The sequence below is a fragment of the Physcomitrium patens genome, chromosome 3 (assembly GCF_059467195.1).
Source record: "Physcomitrium patens ecotype Gransden chromosome 3, ASM5946719v1, whole genome shotgun sequence".
NCBI classification, from domain to species: Eukaryota; Viridiplantae; Streptophyta; class Bryopsida; order Funariales; family Funariaceae; genus Physcomitrium; species Physcomitrium patens.
This window is the reverse complement of record NC_143412.1, coordinates 16793836-16818368: the sequence shown is the minus strand read 5'-3', so window position 1 is coordinate 16818368 and position 24533 is coordinate 16793836. Positions and strand designations below refer to the sequence as shown.

At 38.3% G+C, this 24533-nt stretch overlaps 1 protein-coding gene, 1 long non-coding RNA gene and 1 pseudogene across 5 annotated transcripts; all 3 read right to left on the bottom strand.

The window, feature by feature from the left end:
• Positions 1–5294: 5294 nt before the first annotated feature.
• LOC112279807 (protein TORNADO 1) lies at positions 5295–11235 on the bottom strand. Of its 3 annotated transcripts, none has more exons than XM_090249027.1 (5): positions 10736–11235; positions 8821–10585; positions 7405–8729; positions 5675–7270; positions 5295–5567 (listed from the first exon to the last, which is right to left on the bottom strand). In XM_090249027.1, the coding sequence occupies exons 2-4, from the start codon at positions 10343–10345 to the stop codon at positions 5945–5947; spliced, it is 4176 nt and encodes a 1391-aa protein (XP_090105153.1). In that variant the 5' UTR covers positions 10346–10585; positions 10736–11235; the 3' UTR covers positions 5295–5567; positions 5675–5944. The 3 variants fall into 3 exon arrangements, with proteins under 3 accessions (XP_090105153.1, XP_024370300.1, XP_090105154.1); XM_024514532.3 differs by having other exon boundaries at positions 8821–10461; XM_090249028.1 differs by having other exon boundaries at positions 8821–10500; positions 10736–10977.
• Positions 11236–13511: 2276 nt separating this feature from the next.
• Positions 13512–15464, bottom strand: LOC141045239 (uncharacterized). The gene is made up of 2 exons (XR_012217235.2): positions 14830–15464; positions 13512–14255 (listed from the first exon to the last, which is right to left on the bottom strand). It is a non-coding gene; the product is annotated as an uncharacterized LOC141045239 (long non-coding RNA).
• Positions 15465–21373: 5909 nt separating this feature from the next.
• Positions 21374–23650, bottom strand: LOC112279732 (ADP-ribosylation factor 2-like; annotated as a pseudogene). The gene is made up of 5 exons (XR_016502193.1): positions 23319–23650; positions 22816–22885; positions 22415–22590; positions 22156–22237; positions 21374–22003 (listed from the first exon to the last, which is right to left on the bottom strand). The product of XR_016502193.1 is annotated as an ADP-ribosylation factor 2-like (transcript).
• Positions 23651–24533: the final 883 nt, after the last annotated feature.

The following is a 24533-nucleotide window of genomic DNA, read 5'->3' as shown; positions in this document are numbered from 1 at the left end:
AAGAAAAAACCAAGTGCAATTAACTCCAAAAATTTTGGATGTATTTGCTATGTACTCAAAGAAAAGAAAAGCAAATTAGAAAGTAAAATTAGATAATATTTATTTTTAGGATATAATAAAGTTATCAAAGCTAATAGAATGTATAATCATAAGAAGCAAAAAATCATCATAATATAAGATGTAATATTTGATGAAAGTTGAATTGGCTATCATCACTTGAAATTAAGATCACCTATAGAACAAAATCCATTCAAATTAGCACGTCTCAATTAAGCAAAGAAAAAGAAAAAGAAAACCAATAACAAAAAAAATTTAGCCAAAGTCAAAGTAGACCTACTCAACAAAGTTAAATAAAAAAATCACAAAGAGCATCTATGATTGGTTAATGGCATACTTGGCACAATAGAATTTTAGGATTTGGTAGTGCATTAGAAAAGAATATTTTGAATAAATCAAAATAAAAAAAGAGAGTTAGTATGCGGCCTTTTATTAGAAAAGAGACATTCTACTAGAAACAAAAGGCCATCAATACAATTGAGAAATTACCTCACACTCTTGGCCAAGGTAGGTGATGATAATGACCTTGCAAACTATAAAAAAGTAATTATTAACAAAAAAAAATAGAGAAAGATAATAACAAAAGAAAGCAACTCAATATACAAAAATAAAATCTTAGAGTTGACAGATCTATGTAGAAGAAAAAAAACCTATTACAAAAAAATAGATATGAAAAATAAAAAAATATACATAAAAAGAAAAATTAACAAATATAATACAAGGATTGTTACATGCAATTTTGAGCAGATTGAAGGAGAAGACTTCTGCAAGACATTTTCTCTTATGGATTTTTGAAGCACCATCTTCACAACTATAGCACTAATTGCACAAAAATAATGGAACTTGAAACAATTTGATATAAAAATATCATTCTTAAATGATAAATTTAAAAAAGAAATATAGATGACTATCTTAAATAGTTTCAATTTTATCAAATTATGCATTGTTTTATAAATACAAAAATAAAGGGCCCTTAATTTCATATATAGATACAAACTTTGTTTGTGACATAGGTACCAAAAAATTGACCTCAAAAATATTATACAAGTTAGAAGGCTCATCTATGGATTGGTGTGGCAAAAACAAGCAATTGTGGTGTTTTCTACAACAAAGGCTAAATACAAGGTTTTCACCAAGGCAACTTAAGATATAGTGCACCTATGGAGAATGCTAAGCAAATTAAAATTCTACAAAAGAAAACTAACAATACTAAAGAATAATAATAAGAGTTGCATCAAGATTATGCAAAATCCAATCCTATATAGAAGAACAAAACATATCAAACTTCAACATCATTTTATTCAAGAAAAAATATTAGCATGAGATATAGAAGGTAATTATATTCATACATCTTTATAACATATAGATGTTCTCATTAAATTTCTAATTGCATCTTGTCATACTAGCATTTGAGAAGAAATTGGTATATCTTAATTATATTGATGACATCTATTGAATTTCAAGTGCCACTAAAAAAGAAAATAGTACTCAAATAATATACTCTATTGTTGTATGGTATGATTTTCTATCTAGAAAAATACTAGGTATCTAGTTGTAGAGAGTTTAGCTTTAACTTATTCGATTAGTTTCAATAAGTATTATTTTTTTATTATAGAAGCCAAAAAAATATAATAATATCAAAATATTTTTTTTGATAAATTTTTTTATATTTTATAAGCTTTATACAGATGGCTTTCTAAAGCATTTAGAAATTTCCTAACATCCTTTGCTGCACCAAACCATAAATAACTTTTTGCCAATAAGTTTGAGATTCTATAAGCTCAAAGAAAATCCATAATCTTCTTACAAATATCCATCTTTATATCATAATTTTGCCACAGCTCCACATCTCCATTTTTAATATTAATATTAAGTTTTGGCTCCCAAAAATCCCTTTATTTTGCATAAAATGTCCAAATTATAGCAACTCCCTTTGAAAATATTTTTCTCCATTAAAAGATTTTTTTTCTCTAAACTTTAGAAATTTATAACTCTTGATCTAAAAATTTAATTTATCTCAAATTTTGAAATAATATAGAATTTATCCTTAAGCTCTATTATAAAAAAAATGAACCATAAATCTACTACAAATCGTTTGGCATCTTAGAAATCCTAGCAAGTATTTTAAAACTTAATTTATAAGCACCAAAATATTATTTTCTCCATATCTCAAAAATCCAAACTCCAAATGCTACAAAATTCATGTATAAAGTTTATTAACATGATAACATATATTCTTAAAAAAAATTAGCTAAAATCTTATCAAATTACTCAAGATATAGTTCAAAATACAACCACTAGTAAATCAAATCATTTACTACCTTTAGATTGCAAGTATTGACTTCAACTTCCTATAACTTCTTCATTCCAACTTAAAATTCATCAAGTAATATGTAAAAAAGTATAGCCAAAAAAATTCTCTTTCCAACCTTAGTTGCCGATCCTTCATTACTTTCTATATGCATGCATTATGTCCAAAAGAGTGATAGTAGATACAAAACCAACATCTTAACTTTGAATGCCCATAATTCTTTTATAAAAATTCCAAATCACACAAAATTTGTACCAAAACCATAGTCAAAAGTCTAAACTCTCTAATCTTAGCTTCCTAAGTTCAAATGACCTTAAAAGAATAATCCTAATCCCTGATAAGATCTCAGGCAGCCTCCTTGAAGCCCATTGGGCATGCCTTTTGGTGAATAGCAATAGAGATTTTTATCATCTATCTCTATTCATCCATATGGATGTCCTAACTATTCTTTTTGCTACCAAAATTCCTTTCCAATCTTTTTCTTTATAAGATTTATATAATATATGTCTTAAATACCAAATGAAAGAAACAAAATAAGATTTCAAGACTCAACAATGTCTAATAAAGGTGGCTTTAAATATATAAAACTATTATTAATCTGAAATCAACTTCAATAATAGCCCTTTTAAATTAACCATTTCAAAGTAGTAATCTAACCATATTTTGTGACTAAATAAAAACTAATAATGTGGCTCTTACCACATTATATAGTAAATTATACATTAAATATTTATGTGCGTTATTTTCATATAATAGCCGAACCACAACATGACACTGTGCAAGCACATATTTCTCTTAGATTGTTATAATATCATTAGTATTTGTTTCAAATATTACGCTTGAAATATCATTTACTATTATATAGTCTTTTGCTAAGCATCAAGTGACTAGAGCACTTACTATAATAAGAAGATGAAGAAATAGCAATTATGATAGATTTAGGACTCTCTCTTAAAATTGCTTCAAAATTTCTAACTTTTGCACAAAATCTCCCTTTGACATCTAATGGTCTTTGATCCTTAGCTCAAACATAGCTAATGTAATTGGGTGTATCAATCCTTACAAAATTTAAAATGGACCACTTCATAGACGACTCAATCTCTAAAGCCTAAACATAAATATAAAAAACAGATTGTTAAAAGTAAGCAATTGTGGAAAAAACCTTATCTCATACTAGATCATCAGGAAGAAAAGGCATAAGAGTCAAAGAAATAGGATTATAGGCAAACTCAAATCCTTTGAACAAGCAAAATGTTGAAGCCGCTTGAGAATCAGTATTGCCATCTGAAGACTCGGTGTTTGATTCCAAAGAAGAACCAAGGTGAGCATCCACATAATGAAGAACTAAGTCACAGATCCTCCAAGCAACGCTTACAAAAATCCAGATATCAAGAAGCAAAGCCCCCCACTACAATAGGAAATAGAAAAAGCTAAAAAAATGTATTGTACTGGATATTAATAGGTCAAAGTACTGATGTATTAGTTGAGTACCGTTGTAAGGTGCTATAAAGGCCGACAAAGGTCTTGCAAAGACTTGGCAGATACGCTTTTCACTCGAGACATACTATATAGGTGAGAGTGCATTCAAGAGGAAGTGTTAGAAATGAACAAATCACCGTCCCCCCCTACATATTATCCATCTAAATGTTGATGTCAGCTTACAGAATCAGTTTGGGTTACTTAGCTATCCTGACAAGATGAAAGCTTAACAGCACAGCTAAGCATATTGAGGGCCACTACTATTAGTATGGTTGATATCTCTGTATGTTGAGAAGTAAAGCCCGATTTCTTACAATGTTCACACAGCTAACAACGTTTCTCTTCACAAACGCAAATCAAATTGCAAGCCTGCAAACCTCACATTTAAAATGTGCTTGATCAGACACTTGTACAGGTTTTGGCAAGAGTCTGTACAGAGGCACCACAACAGGATATCCTGTTTACACAAAGATGTGGGTTGTTGGAGGAAAGAAATAGATCGACTAGTAAAGATAGGCACAATTCACGATACAAATCATGTGGTATTTCAGAAGCCAGCTGATTATTTCTATGAGTGGAGAGGATTGAAATAGAGTGATTTGTTAGTCTGCGAATCAGAAATCCCAAGTCGTGAAATCATCTCTGCATGGAGTTGATCGCGCTTACCATCGACCTTGTGCTAAGAGATTGCCGTTTCTGCTGTACTGATAAACATGTGAACTATCACGGTAAGTGCTGAGGTGGGCTTCAGCAGATCATGCCTAAGATCAAGAGTTATTTCGATGCAGGAATTGGTTGTGATCAGACTTAGTGCATACCGTGCAGGGGATAGTGTTGCACAGATTTTAAATCGATTTATATTAAGATGTTGAAGGAGGCTCATACCATTGTATACGGCACAGTTTCTTAATCAGAATGCTTTCATTGTGCATGTTGGGATTACACCAACTGCAGTTTGTTGTAAAGATTATTGCCTAAGTTCGGAATAAAAGCTGCTGGATGTGTCACATTATACTGCGCTGCTAACAGTCTTATTAGTAATAGGAATTAATAGTGTCCACTGGTATAAACAAGAGGAATGTTCTTCTGGCCACGGTTTTTCCCTTCCTCACCTTTACCGTCAGATCGTTTACAGCGAGAAGTTTAAGAGGGGATTTCCATTCTCAATTGACTGTACATTACACATCAATCATTATGCACATTTTCTAGTGATTTTTCTATTCACTGAAGATTGAGCTGTTATGATCTGATATTAAGCTGTTCGATCACTTGTTTCACATGTCCGAAACATTCTGTGGGTTCGGATTTCTATCATTTGAATTGGGTCATGGCGATTGAATTGAAATGATTTGGAGCTTCCACACATACTCAAAAGAATTTTAGTATATCGTGACGCTACCTCTGTATCTCCGTGTCGGTAGAGCATTCACCACTTCAGGACCAGCAATGAGCCATTTGAAAACATAAATAACCGCAGGTGTAATTGACAGCTCTCAATGTCCAAAACACAACTAAATCTTAACTCATAACACCGCATACTCACGGAGGGGGTTCTAAAGTAGCTACTTAGAACTTACAATATACACTACAGAATGTGGTTGCCAGAACCAAAGAGCTTATCCATTCCCGATTGGCACTAAACAGCTACACCAATCCTTCGCGACCTGTCCCTTGCATTCTTGGATTAGCAACTCGCGCTCAGCTGGTCATTGAACTCAATCTGCAAGACACGCGACAAGACTAATCAGTTCTGTATTTAATGAACCACAACAATGTCCACACAGCAGACAATGCACACCCTGAATGTGGGACAAGGCCAAGTCTTACTTTGACGTCAGGTTCGAGACTTTGATCGACTTGAATCGATACGATCCTCGTAGATCGACAGGTCAAATTGAGAGCCTCAGTTCAGCACATCCCTATATCCTAATTGATGCCGGAGTATAATCCGTTACGAGGAAGCAGTTTCTCCTCAAGAATTAATGAAGTCCACAGTGCAAACCCTGAACGCAAACTGTGTGAAGAGTATTAGTATCAGAGCATTCATGGCATATCTTCCTCGACCGCCCGATACGTATTTATATTTGTGAGTCTATCCTACAAGACGTCCACTAAGCCGTGGTTAAGGCAGAAATGCATGTGCTTATCACAGATCCACGCGACGTGCTTCGAAGGTAATCCATTGTCGAGGTAGCAGACTTTGTGAAGGCCAAACAAGGCAGGGATATTCTTGCCCTTCATATAGTGAATAAGCCAGTCCTCGGCTGCCATCATCTCCTCCGGCGTGAAGGATAGCCGACCCGTCACGTCAGGTCGCTCATCGTTATCGTCGTCATCAGCAACAATGCCCATCAGGCGCATGCGCTCGGCTTCGGTGAGCATTGTAGGGAAACCCCCAGCCGCGAGCTCACTGATGCGCAACAGCATGGAAATGAGCTTCAGACCCCACAGCATGTGAGGGCGGACGCTTCGGACCGACTTCTCGTCGCAGCGCATGATCCCACCAACCTGGTGCTCAATCATGTGGATGCCATCGCGGTGCTCGCACATGAGGTGGAATTTTCGGGAGTAGGATCCCGGGGTAAGCTTCGTGACTAGACGCTCGCTGTTTACTGAATCACCACCAGTGCTGAGATAGACGAGATGCGGGACCTTGCCATCTTGTAACAAAAATGGAAGGTCAATCACACTGTCGATGTTGCGTGACAATGACGGAAAGAGCTTCTTCTGGAGCGCGTTGATCTCCACGCTTCGGTCTGCAATTCTCGATTCAAGGAGTTGAGAGGCCATCTCAGATGGACGAGGCAAGAGAGAGACAGTGCGTCCAACGCGGCGTGATGGAGGTGGCGTAAGAGGACTAAGTGGACTGCTGTGCGTGCCAGTCGAATCTGGCGACCTTCTGCGACTGACTTCAGAATCGATCTTCTCGAGGGTATCCAGGAATCTGCTCAAAACATCTTCCCAGTGTGCGGGTCCAAGCAAAACCTCGGCACTGTTAGCCTTCAATCCGTGGCTCTCTGCCATACTCTTCTTCCAAATATACTCATAGTCTAACTTTCCAGACGCCATCACCTTCAGCTTCAAATCCTCGACTCCAATACACTGATCCTTAGTCCTCTTTTTACGCACCCACAGCTCTCTCACACACTGAGGACGCATGATCTCCTCAATCAGAACTACTCCTTGGCAACCTTCCGTAGGGGAAGCACAAAACTCACGCGTAGGTTTGAGGACATTTTCCTCAACCGTAGCCCACGTCTCCACGGTGTCTTTCGACGACCGCACAAGGATGTCCACCTGACACTCCTCTGGCCCATTGTACTCGATCAAAAACTCCAGTCCACTGAACACAAATGAGATGAAATTCTTCTCAATAGTGTAACGCGCGTCCTGAACTCCCGAAAATTTCTTCTGCAAGAAAACCTGCATAGACAGGAACATTCCCCATCACCCGTTATCTCACACAGAATGCGGCATGCGTAACTAAAAGCTTAAGACGGTGCATTATTCAGTAACAACACATCATCAACTTGCGGAGAGGAAGATTGCGTCCCTACCTGAAGCCTAGGGAAGAACCCGAGAGTTAAGGTTGTCAATTCGGGGTTCTCGCACTTCAACCTCCAGCCGACGTGCAGCAGCTCGTCATCTGAAACCTGGTCATAGCCATTTGCCCAGCTGAGGGGCCTTTCCCCTCTCGCTGCCGCTTCACTTGGGTTGCTCAGTGAGGCGGGAATGTAGATTCCAGAGGTTTTGTCACCAGGGTTTTGCTCGAAACACAAATTCAGCTTCACCATCAGCTGAACAAGATCCTCAGGGATCACTCCCCTCACCTTTCGCCCTTTGAAGAGAGGATTCTTATTCTTGCAAAACGAAGCCTCTAGAACTTTTTTCAAGTGCTCACGCTTAGTGAATCCATGCTCGTCAATTAACGGGTGTTTCAGGACAAGCAGGGTGCTGTCCAAGCTGAGAATCCTGCCCATGATCTCGTGGCAGAACCAATTAGGATCCACCACCATGAAGTCCAGCCCGTCGAAGAAGAGAAGTTCCCCGGCATCATGCATAGCCCTCGCCACGGCCTTCTGTCTCTCCTCCGCGACCTTGGAGTCCTGACCTTGTAGACGCTTCAGTGCTGGTACCTTACTGCAGAGGAGACTAAAGTCAGACCACTTGATGAGTGGCTTGTCCGGGTGCTGATTCTTCCATTCGTTCAATTTCGTTTGCAACTGGCTACAAGCATCGAAGACCTTCGGCACTCGATCAAGAATGCTGACGATCCGCTTCTGCATCGCCTTCTGAACGGGCTCGATGGATTTCCGAGATCTAGCGTCCGCCACATGAAACTCCGTAATGTTGATTACTTTCGAGAACTGAACTCTCAGCTTCTCTACTTGCGGTTTGAAATGCGCAATAAGATCGGTCTTAGGAAATTTGTCAGAATGCGTGAAGATAACCGTTACATTCGGCAGCATGTGCACAGACTGGCGCGTGTTGGACGCTATGAATCGGAGCCAGTATCGCAGCTCGTGATCGACGACTTTCTCGTCTTTGAGCTCATATTTACCACCCTTGCCTTGCGGCACAGACATATCGCACAGAAGCACAAAAGTACACGCGCTTCCCTGAGAGCTCAAATTGGGCACAACAAGGTCGTGGAAGGCATGAAACTCCTCGTGACCAGCAAGGTCCCATATGGAGATCTGGACATTATCTTCCACAATCACCTGTACTTCAATTCCCACTGTCTGTGATTCTTTTCTTCCCGCTTTGAAGATCTTCGAATTAGAGATGGCTTCTTTGCAAGCTGCAGAGGTTTTGAGACGAACCGAGGAGGAAGTTCTCTTGATGTTGCTGTACACCATTGTTTTCCGGAAGGTCGTTTTCCCTGTGATAACATAGTCGATGAAGATTACATTACGGAAATTAAATGAAAATCGAGAAACCATAGGTATATTTGATCGACAACGTGAGCTAACCTGCAAAAGGAATGCCGCAGAGGAACACTCTTGCGGCAGTGGGAGTCACGGTCCCCATTCCCTTGAATACCTCCATGAACTTCTCGGCGTTCCTCCGTAACTGGGCCTTTATAACCGCGTCGTGACCTTTGCGAGAGAGGGGAGTGCCCTCAACGCCCAATTGTTCAAGCCAGGGGTTTGTCACTAGAAGGTCCAAGATTGTGGCCAAAACTTTCTCTCCGGCGACACCATCGCAGCCTCTCAAGTCAAGAAATCTCAAAGATTGGTTTCTCTTCAAGGAATGCAACAGTGCGAGAACGTCTTTGATCTGCCAGGAGCGGACACTAAATTGAAGGTCTAATCTGACGAGAGTATTGTTGGTCGCCAACATGTTTGCTAGTATAGGCGCTCCTGCCCTGCTGATGAAGCTGTGACGGATGATGATCTCTCGGAACGTAGTGTTGGGTTGTTCTTTAGTGGCTGGATCCATTGTGATGGTCTTCACAATTTCCTTAAGCCCCTCGACGTCAACAGGATTGTAGGACAGGTCAAGCACCTTGAGATTTTTATTTGACATTAGAGCGAGGGCAAGTGCCTGCACACCAACATAGTCAATTTCACAATTCTTCAAAGCAATTTCTTCGAGGGAAGAATTCCGACACAACACATTCGCGATGTTTTCGGCCCCTTTGTTACCAATCTGGCCATCGCCGCGCGCTCCTAAGCACTTGAATCCCTTAATCTCCAGCTTTTGGAGGGTTTGATTTGGCTCCGACCCGGAGAATGGCTTCGTCAAGACCGCCAGAGCATCGGCATCGATTCGCGCGTACAGAGTTAGACCTCGTAGAAAACGATTACGTCGCAACGCCAGCGCCAAATTGTCCGCAACCTGAAGGGTGATGTCAACCAGCCCCAACTGAAGCTCCCTGATTCCGGTGTTCACCAGAAACATCTCTGCAATGTGCTTCACGCACTCGGAGTTCAACGGCTGCTGAAATCTATTGTCACTGTAAACACTAAGCCTTTGGAGCGTCCGATTCTTCTGCAATGCGGTACAAAGCTCCGCGACAATTACATCAGATTGTACATAATCAATCTCTAGTGTAACGGATGAAACTGCGGGACTGGATACGAGCGCTGTAATGACCCTGGAGCATATCTGGTGGTCAGTGTACTCAGACCGATCAGGGCCCGCAAATCGGTACAATAGCCTACGAACGAATTTGTCGTCGGCAAGAGTGAGCGACACAGAGCAATTGTCCGAATCCGACTTGATCCGCGGACAGTAGTGGATGTACAAATCCACGATTTTCTCTGGCGGGTTCTTCAGTGCGCGAAGCAAACCGTCTATGTCAACTTCTGAATACTTCTGCGGCTTTGGCCCGGATTCCTTCTCAATGAGCGGCATGGGGTTGTACATAGCCAGCGCACTCTGCGCCTTCGGCGGCAGACTAAGTGTGGTGGGCGCAGGCGGGGGTAGAACATATCCATCACTGGTCGTAGGAGAGAGACCCATCGAAGTGCCGCACGCGGGAGGAGTACACATTGCAGAAAAACTCGCGCCAAAAACTCTGTGACCCCAGATCTGCGAAGTCTGGGCGTCCTTGAATAGAGAGTCTATCCTTCGCGAGTACAGGGACTCTGATTAATCCGGCACAGATCCTGCTCACAGCATCATCTCTTCAACTATGAGTGGAGACTCTGCATCGACGAGAAACGATTTCCAATGAGCCAGCTCTAATGCGAGCCTGTCGGTGTAAAACAGTCTGGTGCATCTATGCGTGATCTGTGGTGGTTGCAAATCCAAAGATCTTACCATCAGTCGAACGTAAAATTTCACTCACAACTGCAATACTTCAACATCAGAATGTCTCCAGAGAGGTATCAAGAATCCGATAGATGTCAACAAATTCAGTTAGGAGTGTCGAATGGTTACCGATTCAAGCTCTCACTACCAGATGCACGACGCCGTCATAGAAGTCGAAAAGGCTGGATCCTCGGAACGAATTCGTGGTGATCAACTTCGTCATCCAAGTCCATCCTCAAGACTGCCTCCGGCATTAAAAAAAAATAAGCAACAGACTCACTATTCTAGCTCCAAACAACGCCTGCGCCAACCTCCTCCTGAACTGCAATACGAATCCGATGCCCAGACACACTCCAGCAGCAGCTTCCAGTCCACTCAGGCCTCTGAAGTTTACAATATCACCACCCCAAAACCCACATGCAGAGTCTAGCGAGTCGTGGTGCTCTACGGGAAGATTCTTCCACACCACCTGGAAGAAGGCCCGCACCAATTATGCTCGGGTGCACACAACCCCAAGAAACGAAATTCAAACGGTACCCCGACGAGCTTCCGAGTGAAATTCAGGGACTGGGCCCGGGCCTTCCACTCACTCTCAAACTGACCAACGTCACCACATGACTACCTTGGGAAGGATGGGAACTGTATCAAATCCAGTCCAGTCGAGGACTAATTGAGGGCGGGTTCGTGCGAATAATGAAATCGGATTTCGAGGGATTCCTAGGGGCCTCATTAGCTGGACAGTGTGCAATTCACCAACGCACCACCTTGCCTGCCTGCGTGGAGGAAGGGAAGGAAAGGAAAGGCAAGGAAAAGGAAATCTTTCGTCATCGCAACCTCTCACAAACCACCACCTGATACGCGTCGCCTCACGTTGCAGTCAGGCGCACGCTGCGAAGCCTCCTCGGCGTTTTGACCCCCGTCGGGAACAGCAAGGACGTTGCGTCGTGCGATCTTCTATCTAACGACCCACAATCAATTCTCATCCCCCGCAACGCCGCTCTCGAACGGACGCTACAAATCAGCTCCCCATTTCCGCCGTCCACTTTTTCCATCGATAAAGTTACTCCCAAGTATATCAATTTCTCGCCATAACAATTACCGTTACAATTATTTTTACGCAGCTGTTCGGTGAACTTCGGCACATAGTTTCCACCCATTCCACGATTATTCTAATTACAGCACGTTGTCTTTCCCACTCTCTCTCCCTCGCTAGATTGCAAGCGGCAGTCACCGAGGATATCATACTCGTCTAAAAACAAACACCCACGAAGAGGGGCATGTGTTCTTCCTTCACATGTAGCTGGCGATCTCACATGGAATCATAGTCTCGTCCTTTTTCCTTCCTGCCACAATACCTGCCTGCCATCCTTCCGTCCTTCCATCTTTCTATTATCTTCTTCTGCTTCTTCTTCTTCTTCTTCTTCTTCTCCGCATCCGATTCTGCACGCTGGAGTTTCTGAAGGCATAACTGCAGATCACTGTCTTGCACGAAAGGATAGAGTGAGCTTCGGCATATATTTATAATCTACAGCATCGCCAGAAGGATGTGCTTTTGCTGGTGCTTCAGTACAATGGAAGATTCTAAAGAGAAAGGCTGCTGCTGCTCCTCCAGCAATCAACAGGGTAAGTAAGTAAGTAACACAGTCGCCACTCTGCAGCATTGTGTCTGTCTAGTCAAGTCCATCCGACGAGGAGCCTCTTTCTCTTCATCCGTATATTCTTACATCCGTGTCGTCTCTATCCATCCATACCCACCTTCGTACATCCATTTCATCAAAAATTAAAATTATTGTGAAATTATTCTTAAGAAATATTTAAATAAAACTAAATAATGCTTAAATAATAAAATTTAAATTTTTATGTTTTAATTTTTGAGTTTAACATTAATAGTAGTTAGATTAATAGTCAAATTAAACACAAATAAATAAATTTCACATTTTTTTATTTTTGAAAATAGATATTTCAACTGTTGTTTATTGATGTATGTGTGTGAATATATAGATATATATATATATATATATATATAAGCTTCTATGCCCTTTCAAATATTTGGGTAGTTTGGGTAGTTTTTGAAGTTTATATGAAAATCCTATAGACTTTTAGAACCTATTGTATTCTGGTACAATCTTTTGTAGTAGACTCTGCAAGATTTAGATTAAGAATTTTCTCACTCTTGCCAATAAAAATTTATACAATATACCCACACCTTTACATAATTTTACTTTCCAACTGTATTTGATATCAATCTAATAATATTCATTGTTGTTCTGTTTTGGTTTTTTTTGTTTTGTTTTGTTTCTTTTCTTTTCTTTTCTCTCTCTCTTTCTCTCTTTTTGATGTTTTTGGTCAAATTCTTGTGTGCTTCATATGACACTATATTAGTTATAGAAGTGTACAGCAGTAATGCATAAAACCTAAAATATTAATCAGAGATAATGATCAATTTGAAGTATGGAGATAGACTTGGGATTGTTTACGCTCCATGAACATAGTTTGAGGGTAACCTTTTTCAAAAAACTAATAAATTCTATCTAAAATATATATATATATATATATATATATCAAGTCATGGCTGCAGGCTGGCATCTACACACACTCACACAGGAATACAAACTTTTCATGCATGGTTTACGATTCTAAGGGCAGTAATGTCATGCCATTAGCCATACACGGTAATGCAAGACCCTTTTCAGCAAGAGCGGTGATGAGTGACCAGATTGCACCGCAAGGTTGAAGGCACGGCCATGGGTCAAACCCTAACTCACCCACACCCAACTTCAATGGAACTTCACCTCGGTACAGCAGCCACAGAGCCCGGTTAACCAGGAACGAATTCCAATCGAAAACAAACAAATGCAATAAACAAATACATGCAATACAAGGCAAGTGATAACTGCTCCGTCTGCAGGGCACCGTCAAAATAAGTTTAATTTCCCGCTTTATTAAGCATCGTAAAGCACCGTTGAAGGGACCAAGTTGTTGTTGTTCCCCGTGAGCATCTGGTTGGTACCCACAACTCTACGATGAGTTCCAAGCCTACTCAGACAGATGCACAGAAACACACACAGACAGACAGACCATCGCAGCTTTCCGATCCGAGATCCACAAACAAGCCTCTCTCTGCACTTCTCGTTTACAATGCTGCCAGAACATTCTCTCTATTTTTGGAAGGAGCAGTTGGGTGTAAGTTAACTGCCCCACAGATGGGCAAAAACCCCAAAGGTATTCGGGTATGCCGGTGAATTTCACGGATAAAAAAACTAGTTTTTGTCAGTGCGGGAAGCATCGAAACCCAGCCAGAATAAAGCGATCAGTATCATTTGAATCCACAAATATAGTATGCGATGTAGAGGTTATTCTGGGCTGCTCGACAGGAGGTGCCAGCCGGGCTGGGGCACCTTGACCCCGAGTTTTGTGACGATGTGGGCATGCAGGCTCTGGATCTTGAAGACTTTTTCTCGCCGGTCTACCTGCTTGACCGCCATTATTGATGCATAACCCTACCCCCTTTCCTGGGTTTGCGACCTTCTAATGAAGGTAGCTATCGTTGTGGTTACTACTCTCCACCCTGGCAAGAGGGGATGGATGTCACCAGGCCGATCCATTTCCAGGTTCATATCCACCGTCAGCTCCATTATTACGAGGGTTCCTGAGGAAGATCGACAAGGAGATAGTTAGGGTTTGGGGCCAATTGTTTTACAACCGATCATGCCCGGCCAAGAATTGCACAATGTACTCATGTATCTTACCACGTTGTCTCTTTTATTTTCAAAGAAACCAACAGAGCTACATAAAATATTAAAAAGTTGTCAATATGCCAAGTATGTTTAGCGAGAAAGAGAGAGAGACTGAGATAAAGAAAGTGATGAAGGTTTGTCTAACTATACAGTCATACAAATTTATACACGGATCAAAAAACGAGATATTATTTGGAAACCAAATCTCATTCGTCCAAATGGAAATATTGCTTGTATTGAAAATTATGAAACGCAGAAACACTCGGTTGTGAATGGAAAGTTTTAAATATGTTTAAAATTTCATTTAATTTTGGATTTCTTCATTAACTTATTATTTGTCATTACTCATGCACTGCACTACATGTTCAATGATTGAAACTGGCGCAAAGTGTGAGGATTCTGTTTTCCTTACTTTTTCTTTTTAATAAACAAAAAAAATAATAAATAAATAAAAACACAGATGTATCATATTTGTGACAAGCTAACCTCACAAGGGCACCACTTCAGAGGGGGAATGTCAACTGTGCAATAGATCATAAAATATATTTCTCCACTTGGGAAGGGTCAGAGAATATGCTTTTATTTATGTCTGTGCCAGTGTTGTGTTTCTAGCCTGTGGTTCCCAATGCCTAAGATAATGGTGTTTCTTAAGGATTCCAACTTGTCATGCATTATGTGTGTGTGTGTGTGTGTGTCTGTCTGTCTATCTATCTATCTATCTATCTATCTATCTATATATATGTGTCAATGGAGGAATATTGTTAAAGTTATTGATGAAAAAATTCCATGGTGTCAATTTAACTTAGTGATTGAATACTGTCAGCTGCATTTTATTATTTTTTTTTACTACAATATTTTACATGTATAATAAAATAATAATGTATACTGAAAACAAGGCATGTGCATTATATGCATATATTTTACACAATTTATTGTACATAGATGGCAGTTAAATTTATCATGAACAGATTTATAAAAGTTGCATGTTTTGTACAGCCATAATGCCTGGAGCTATGTGTATGATGATAATTCAATATATCTATATGCATGCAAAAAATCTGTGTACCAAAGCTACAACATCAGCAACATCAATGAAAAAAATAAAACCACACATGGGTTCCTAAACATTATCAAAAGCAAAGGATTCAAAAATATGTGAATAAAAGTACAGTTCATAATGTCATGTGCTTGGGAACGTGCATGACCTGTAAAAAGACAATTTGAAAATGTTGAAAAAATAAATATTACAAACACATATGTATATATATATATATATATATCACTGATAATGTAAAACATAAGTACATCTTAAATGTTTTAAAGTTTTGTCTCATACACATACATACACATGCATACTATTATGCATATAGATTTTATAGATTAAAACCAATTCAAATATCATGCATATTATCAAAGATATTATGTACATTTTACATTATTTGATGTGTATATTTTATATTTTTCTCTCACTCCCTTCATTGTGACCTTCTAGGTTTTGCAACTATAAGAAAATGTACAACTATTAGTTCTTGTTCAAGGGTTACAAAGTTGTGTTTATTGGTGAATTTTAGAATGTATACTACAGACTTATAAATTTTATGTGAACTAGTGATTATTTTCAAAACAAATACAACATTTATTTATTTATTCATTTATTTATTTTACAGTTATTGGCTTTTGTTCTTCTGAAACATGATGCTGATACAATTTACTAGCCATAATTAGATATCATTACACAATTGGCTCTAAACACAGTTCAACTTTTAATGCAGTATATACATAGTAATAAGATATTGAAAATATAAAAAGCTGAAATGTAGATGTAGGTGAAATTTGTTGAAGATGCTAATCAAAGAATATCTTGTTGTTGTTGTTGTTGTTGTTAGTGTAGCGTATTTTTTTGCACATTTTTGTTCATTTTGGCAATTTTATGTTGACTTAATAATATATTGTAACAAACCTCATGGTAAATTATACACATAAAAATAAATGTATACATACACACCAGTTTCACACTGATGCATATTACCTTCATTTCATAAGGTAGCATAAAATTCCACTTGGCCAAAGAATACATGTAAACAAGTGGTATTTCATGGTAGTTTTTTCAAGTACAATAATAGTGATTTTATGGTGGAAAAGGTTAAGTAAAACAATAAATCAATGCCATGTATTGTGCATGTAGAGATAAAAGACACAGGAGCCTTTTATTACTTTAAAAAAGTGCAGTATTGTTTGGCAATGGAATATATATATATATATATATATAAATATATTCCATCAATGCACTCAAAAAAATATATTGTGGATATTATTCATTGTATAACTGTTTGGTACCTTTGGATTGGAAAAATGTATTGTTTGATTGAGTAGAGGAGATTAAAATAATTCATTGAGCAATCCAACTTGGTTAATAATGGATAATGCAACATGAAATCTACATGTTATATTTCCATTCAACATATTAAATTCAAATTCAAATTCAAATTCAAAAAAAAAAAAAAAAAAAACTGGCTCCCAAAACATAATCCATGTGGGCAAACATAAAGCAGATTTGGATGAATAATCACAAAAGCCTATCTTCCTTTTTGCATGCAGCAATAAATTGAAATTTTTATTATTTATATGTATATAAATATATAGACATTCAATCTAGTTAATGCTCCCCATTGTGTGCACCTACCCACCCAAATGTAGGCAAGGGTTAGGCTCCTCTATACCATATAGATTTGGAGATAGCCATCATGCATGGCCCTTGCCTTTGAGAGAGTGAATGGATTAGTTGAACTCTCAAACCCTAATTTTCATATGTCCATCTCTCCCACTACTATGACCATGCCCTAACAGTACACTTCCATATTCACCATGTAAAAGAGGAAAAAAGAGCAAATCAAAGCACTGTTTTATTCCCTTGTTATCCTTTTTCTTTTTCTTCTTAATGATCCATAAATGAAAGAATTAGTTCCTTCACTACCCCACAAGTCCAACTTGAAAAGGTATCCAGATTCAGGAATCAGTTGCAGGGTGGCAACAACTTTTACAGATTATTTGGTATAGAGCCTGAAATAATAATAGAATAGAAAAAAAGGCACATAACCCCTCATATCATACGCTTTCCATTTGTCCCTGGTAGGGAAAAAGAAGAAGAAAAAAGGTGTGACTTCAAAACCCATTTTCTCTCACCAAAGCCATGATGATTGGACTTTCATGCTCACGTCATGACCACTATAAAGTAACCATCACCCACAAAAAACACCGCTTAAAAAAGGGCCAAACCCTAAAAAGTAAGCTCTCTTCATTTTCAAGTTGGTAATCAAAGCTGGTGGCTTCATGTGTGAGTTTCAGTACATCCTTGGACATGGTTTAATCTGAAGGTCAGACTCCAGCTGAAGTGCACCACTGAAGCAAATATATGAACTGTATCATTCACATCATCTTAAATAAAGTGAGTATTTGGATGGACTCAGAGTTGGTTGGGGGTTTGTTATTGAGCTCCACTCAAAATGAGAGAAATTACAACTACCATTCCTTTTGATGGAATGAGCTGGAGCTTATACTAGAACAAAACCCACTAACTCAAATAAACACCTGGTTCTAAATTTGCACTGCCCAATTTTACTGGACACCATAGCTTTGTTAAAAAAAATGATGAATGATGTATGAACGAAAACTGACATAATGTAGATACTTCCATCTACTGTTTGCTTCGATTTGGTGAGGGTAAATTAACAACAATGAGGAACCGCTCAGATATTATTAGTGCCACCAACATTTCCCAGCCCTAATTGTTTAAGCAAACAAATTTGAAAGAAAAAGCCATTGGAAAAAAGTGGGTTCAACTCCAACAGACACAGAAACCCTAAATCCAGCCCCCTTCTCTGTGGCCCCAGCTTCACGTTCACACACCCACAGCCGAGCCATCAGCCCAGGCATCGCCACCAGCACGGCCAATCTCTTTTGTTAATTTGAGTGTGTGATTTGGGTTGATGATTTGAGTGTGTGATTGGTTGCTCATTTTCCTCTGCTCGAGATCTGATCTTCTTTCCCTAGTCAAGGCCATTTCTGAATCACCGACATTGTGATAGGACAATAAGTTCCACCTCTCATATATTCATCCGACCATTCATTTATCTCGTTCACACAAAATAATTTCAATTCCACAGGCCATATTTTGTAGGAAGTTGTGGTTTTTTCACACACACACACACACAAACAGGGAGGTGGGTGGATATGTGTGTGTGTGTGTGGACGTACGTATTTGTATGCATATATTGTTGTTGACTTGGACCAGTGTATGGTTGATCAGTTGCAGGGTGTGTGTGTGTGTGTGTGTGATTAGGTTTGTTATCTTTGTATCTATCTTGTGTTTTGGGTGTTAAGTCTCAATCCATCAGTTGGGTGCTTTGCAAGAAAGTGCTCCTTTGGGAGGTGAAGACATGCATCCAATCAGCTGACTCTTTCATTGCATTGCCTGTGTGGAGAAATAATAAAAACAAAGAAGGAAACAAACCCTTCAAGAAACACACACACACTTGTTCAACAATAACATAATGGAACTTTTTTTTATTGATATGTGATTCACTGGAAATTGTTGCACTGTGTTTTCCACTCTTAGGAAGTAGACATCAGACATAGTGCATTGAAGATAAATGAAGAAATGTTATGGAATATTGCACAACATTGGTACTATCATTTCCAACACCTTGTCTCTCATGACTTTTTTTTTTTTTGTTGTTATTCTTGTTGACTTTGATAAAGGATGGAAAGTGGGCGCTTTCAGTAACATTTCAAGGTGCTACTTACACTGTTGTGATCAAAACAAAACATGGTGAGGGGCTAATGAAATTTTCTTAGCCTGATCTTGTGAAAAAGAAGAAAAAGGGAACATTAATCCTAACCACCAGCTCAACTGGGTTAAGTTAATGACAACTGTCGTGTACAGGTCATCATTTTCCTAATGAAATAGCAGCAAAGTGGGTAGATTTTAGGGCACACTCATCAGTGTCCAGTCAAAAGGGGGAACACTTCACTGCCAAAGGTTTTTGTCTCAAAGAAGGAAATCTTCAAAACAAACCAAACAAAAAGCAAAATCCAATCAGAACAACGTTGAAGAAAGAAAGAAAAGCAATTGTCAAATTTGTATGTGTTTGAGACATGGGTTGCAGGTTTAGGGTTGTGTAAACACACTGCAAAATGAAGCTGAAGTCGCTGGATACACACTTCTAGGGAGAAGCCTTCCACTATACCACATGTATAATTATGGTTGAGAGTGCTGTGGAAATGCAGCTTTCATAACCTTTCTGCAAACATACTTTCTCTTCTTCTTCTTCTCCTTCCACTTATTTGTATTTTTATTATTTTTATTATTTTTTATTATTTTTGTTGTTGATAGTATGCTACGTCTGAACTGTAATTGATTCCTTTCCTTCAAATCTTGCAAACTTCAACATGATTTTCGGCAAATTCTCATCAATAGGCAACGTGTTAATAGCCAACATTGGCAATTGTGGCAAACCCATTATTTTGAGAATAAGAAATAAATATGAAATTGTAGGAATTCAAATTTCTAAAGCAATGTTTCAAAAAAAGCATATAATATAATATTTTTAGTACTCGTGTAGAAAATAAGCAAAAGGTGACTCACAATCATTCATTCATGTGGTGCTATTAACAGTCTCTCATGCTCTTTCTCTCAAACTCACAGTAGGTGGTCACTTTGTTGCTTGTGAACCAAGAAATAAAGTTTTTTTTTTTTTTTATATATATATATATATTATCATTTTATATTTTTATGGGTGAGTCATGAGGGAAGCATGTAAACCACCCCTGCCGCCACAGCATTCTTCTACCTTTTCCAAGGCCACTTTCTGAAGGAAATATTGAACCTCAGAAAGGTTAGAATAACGAAGTGGTGGCTTCGGTGTCAAAAGGAAATCTCTTGCTTTTTTAGGCACAGTTTCTGAAACCTTGCATTCTAAACATGATACATTTTTAACTCTTTGAAACCTCCCGTTCTTTGTATAAATAAATAAATAAATAAATAAATAACAGCTTATCCATTGATTAAAATTTTTAACTAAATATACGAGACAGTGAGCGGGAATGCTAACCATAATGATTTGTAGTTATAATAATAATAATAATAATAATAAAAATAAAATATCATTAGTTTGGAGTGTTGTAGTTCAATGTAATATTGGTAACTTTCATAGTGAAAGACACGAGAACAATCGAAATTTTGTGCCAATCACTTGAATTCTCTTGATTGCCACACTTGAATTCATAATTGAACCGAAGAAGGATTCCTTTTATCATGTAAGAAAAAAAGCCAACAAACAAGTCAAATCATTGATCGACATTTTCTTTACTTTTCAATTTGTCTATTAGAGTGTTGAGTGGAAGTCAGAAGAAATGTGTTTGATGTGAAGGAATATGAACAAAATTTAACATTGAGAGTTCCAGTACTACTTTGGATTAATTAGACAAACCTAAGAAACCTCAACTGTAAAGAATCTCTCTATCCACAAAATCAGTGATCAGAAGTCCACAGAGTTCCTTTGACTTATTCTGGAATGGCTGCCCTGCTTCAACAAGCAAGTTCATGCACACATAGTGGCCACATACGGTCTTATCACTGGAGACAACCAGACACTACATGACAATCTCAGCACCAGTAGCTGCTCGAATTTGTTTGGGCAGAAGGGTCAATCAACGAAATGGCTAAGCTGAAAGGGTGGCTGTAACAAGTATGCCGCTTCCATTGAAAAACCCAATCTAGGGTGTTCTAGATTATACATTCTCAGCTACTCTTCATCATACCAAGGTACAGCGTGAAATTTCAGTGTATTACATTCAAGCACAACAATCGCAGTTTCTCAAGTACTTGAAAGCTACAAGGTGCATAGATACCTGATCGCTCACTCAAAGAGCTGAAGAAAGAAGGCAAGAACTCTCTTAAGGATGAAAAAAGCACTTTCAGAATAGCAATAGCACGTTAATTTAAGGTGGAAATTAGCGTATACCAAAATGGTAAGAGTAAAAAAAATATCTTTACCGGCCCAAAGCCAGAATGTACACTAGATGCGGGTGTGAGGCTGCCCCAAACTGCATGCCAGATTACTCGGTGAACAGTGCGGAGCAATCTAATCTCAGGAGGATACTCAGAAAGATACCGTAGTTAATAGTGTCTTCTGTTGAACTGTCGAGCTTTCTCTATTCAATTTTCCTTAACAAATAAGAAACAGACTAAATAACCAGCTCACCAGAGCACATGCACAACTATCCTTCCCAGCACAAATCTGCTCAACTGGAGTCACGTACAAAGCATGTGAGATGATCTAGTCCAAAATGAACGCTTTAAATAATCTGCTAAACATTATCTAGGCATCGAAACAATCCTGCACGACATGTACATTTTGCATCAGAGGAGTTGCAATATCAATATTAAAGGGCCTACAGGATGTAACAATGCAATCAATATTGAGATGAGTATATGTGACGCGCATACTTCATTCACATTCTCCTCATCTAAGCGCTGAGAGTGAAATATTGAAGCTAGAGTTCTCTGCAGATACAAAACTCAATTGGTCTCGGCTGAGTGTAAGCAGCATAAAAGCTATGAAATGGGTTAAGGCAGCACTCAAATCCGGTTCAATTATGCCTGCAACAGTTAAACATCATGACTAGTTAGGCTTATTGGTTTTGTGCAAGACAGGGACTATCAACCAGACCGAAATTATCTTCAAAAAAAAAATAATCCAAGTAAGATCCGCATGAGAACGCGCGCAGAAAGCATGGTCAACACATACATACCTTGTTTGCAATATTGCTGGATAGCCAGTCAAGGCCCTCATACAAACCTTCTCCAGAAGTGGCACAGGTGCTCTGAACGAACCTGTAATATAGAGGAAGCATAAACAATAATCGATCACAACCAAATCAAAAAATGAAACAGTGACTCTGGCAGGAACAAACGTGGTTTAAGGAATATAAAATGTTAAGAATCAAAGAAGCAGAGGAAGGGACACAAAGTGAAGCAAGAACTGAAATTAAATTGGAGGAACACCTGTACCAGTGGCGTTGACGAAGCGAGTGCAGACCAAGCTTGTCAGTGATCTCTGCAGCGTTCATAGCATTTGGCAGATGTAGCTCGTCTCTAGCTACTACGACACGGTCTCTATCATTCCCATCCACCAAGAAGATAAGTCCCTGAGTGTTCTATAAGTAATGCCTCCACAATGGCCGAATCTGTAACAACTATGTCCGTCATGTAGGAGCACAGAATCAATATGACTTACTCAAAGCAATCCGTGTTAGAAAATCACCAAAAGTTATCTATAAGAAAATCACTGGATAGTTAATAGGATATAATTGGGTGTATTTATAAGTTTCAAAAACACTGTAGGTAGACAATCCATCCTAAAAAAATCACAGGAGAAAAGATATGTGAGAATAAGAATAGATAAAGTATACCTAGTCTTGACCTCCGACATATACACGGTAAAACTAATGTTCTTGTATTCCACAGTCTCCACGTTGAAACCTACACAAGCAAAATAACAGAACATCAAGATTTCTGCAAGCTGACGCAGCTTTGTCAGAAGAACCAAAGCAATAATTATGCAATAAGCAGGCCTGTAAGGGCTTAGCATATGATCCCCAGGTTCCGCACAGAATAAACGAAAAACCGATTAAATATCACCTACGGCACAATTCTATGAATCAAGGTTTTTTTTTTTAACTTCAGGTATAAATCTATATCTTAACAACTGCTCAATAAAGTGCACCGTTGCTATCACGCTAGACAGAGACTGCGAATTTCTTGATGAACTCATACTGCTGAGCTATTACATTTCACGTCGTTGTCCTGAAATTTGCAAAAATGCAATAAAACACACACCGACCATTATACCCTCGCATTCACACAACGCCACGCAAAAAAACCAAGAGCATTCGAAGCAAAGAGAGGAACTTACCATTGGTGGAAATAATGGTAACAATCTCCTCGAGTTTGAGCTTATAAACAATCGTCGTCTAACAAGCTGCGTCGAGACCAACCATGAGAATATGCATCTCCCACTTGGAGAAGAGCTTAGTGAAGGTAAGCCCCATGGCGTCCACTCCTCCCAGGGACGAAATGTGACGAAAGATCGGAGTGCAGATGACCGCAGTCTGGGATACCTGGCTCAGCCTGTTTTTCGGCGATAGCAAGCTCTAACTCTGGGCCGAGTGGCAGCAAATCGGGCTGCGAGTGGCACCGCCGCTGAGACTGCCGCAGACACAGACTAGACTCGATGGGGTCGGAGACGATGAACGATGACCAGTTATCAACCCAACATCAGTATATAACGGGTGTTAAAAAGAATTCCGGAGGCATGACGATTGATACCTGTTTTCGTAATGTAGGTCAGGAATTTGTTGCAATGAAGGTGTTCATGGTTTTGTGACATTTCATTACTGTAATCCTTCATAAAATAAATAAAATGATATTTTTAACTGCAGAAAAAATGACTAGTTTTCATAAAAATATCATTTTATTTATTTGATTATTTGTATATTTATTCATCATTTACAAATATATTGCACATTTCACAAATATGTTTTACAATGATAATAATTTGATTTTTATTACAATGCTTAAATGATAATAATTTTGATTTCAAATATGCTTTTTACAATGCTTAATTCTTAAAACTTGAAGATACATAGAAAAAAAAATAGAATAAATATAATACAGTAAGTTCTTCCAAATAATTCAATGCATGTTAAAAGAATAAAAAATTTTTTATCAATTTTTTTTTATGAATAAAATCAAGTCAAAGTGATTAATTTCTATTTAATATTTTTAGAAAGATAATAATATAAAATTTAATAAGATTTATTTTAATAATTATTTATTATTGAGAATGTTGAAAGCAATATCATTAGAATAATTTATTGCTCTAGCAATTGCATGTAACAATTGACTTTTTACAAGATACTAAGAATAAAGATTTATTTGGAAAGGAATAAATTAAGTCAAAATAAAATTCCTAAGTTTTCAAATATTTATTCATGAAGAAGAAAATCTATACAAATTAATACATTATATTTTAAACCTTTTATTAAAGAAGAATATATTTAACATCATCAAGAAGGATTGTACTTTATTGTGGAGAACCTAAGTACACATCAAGGATATGAATCTTGAA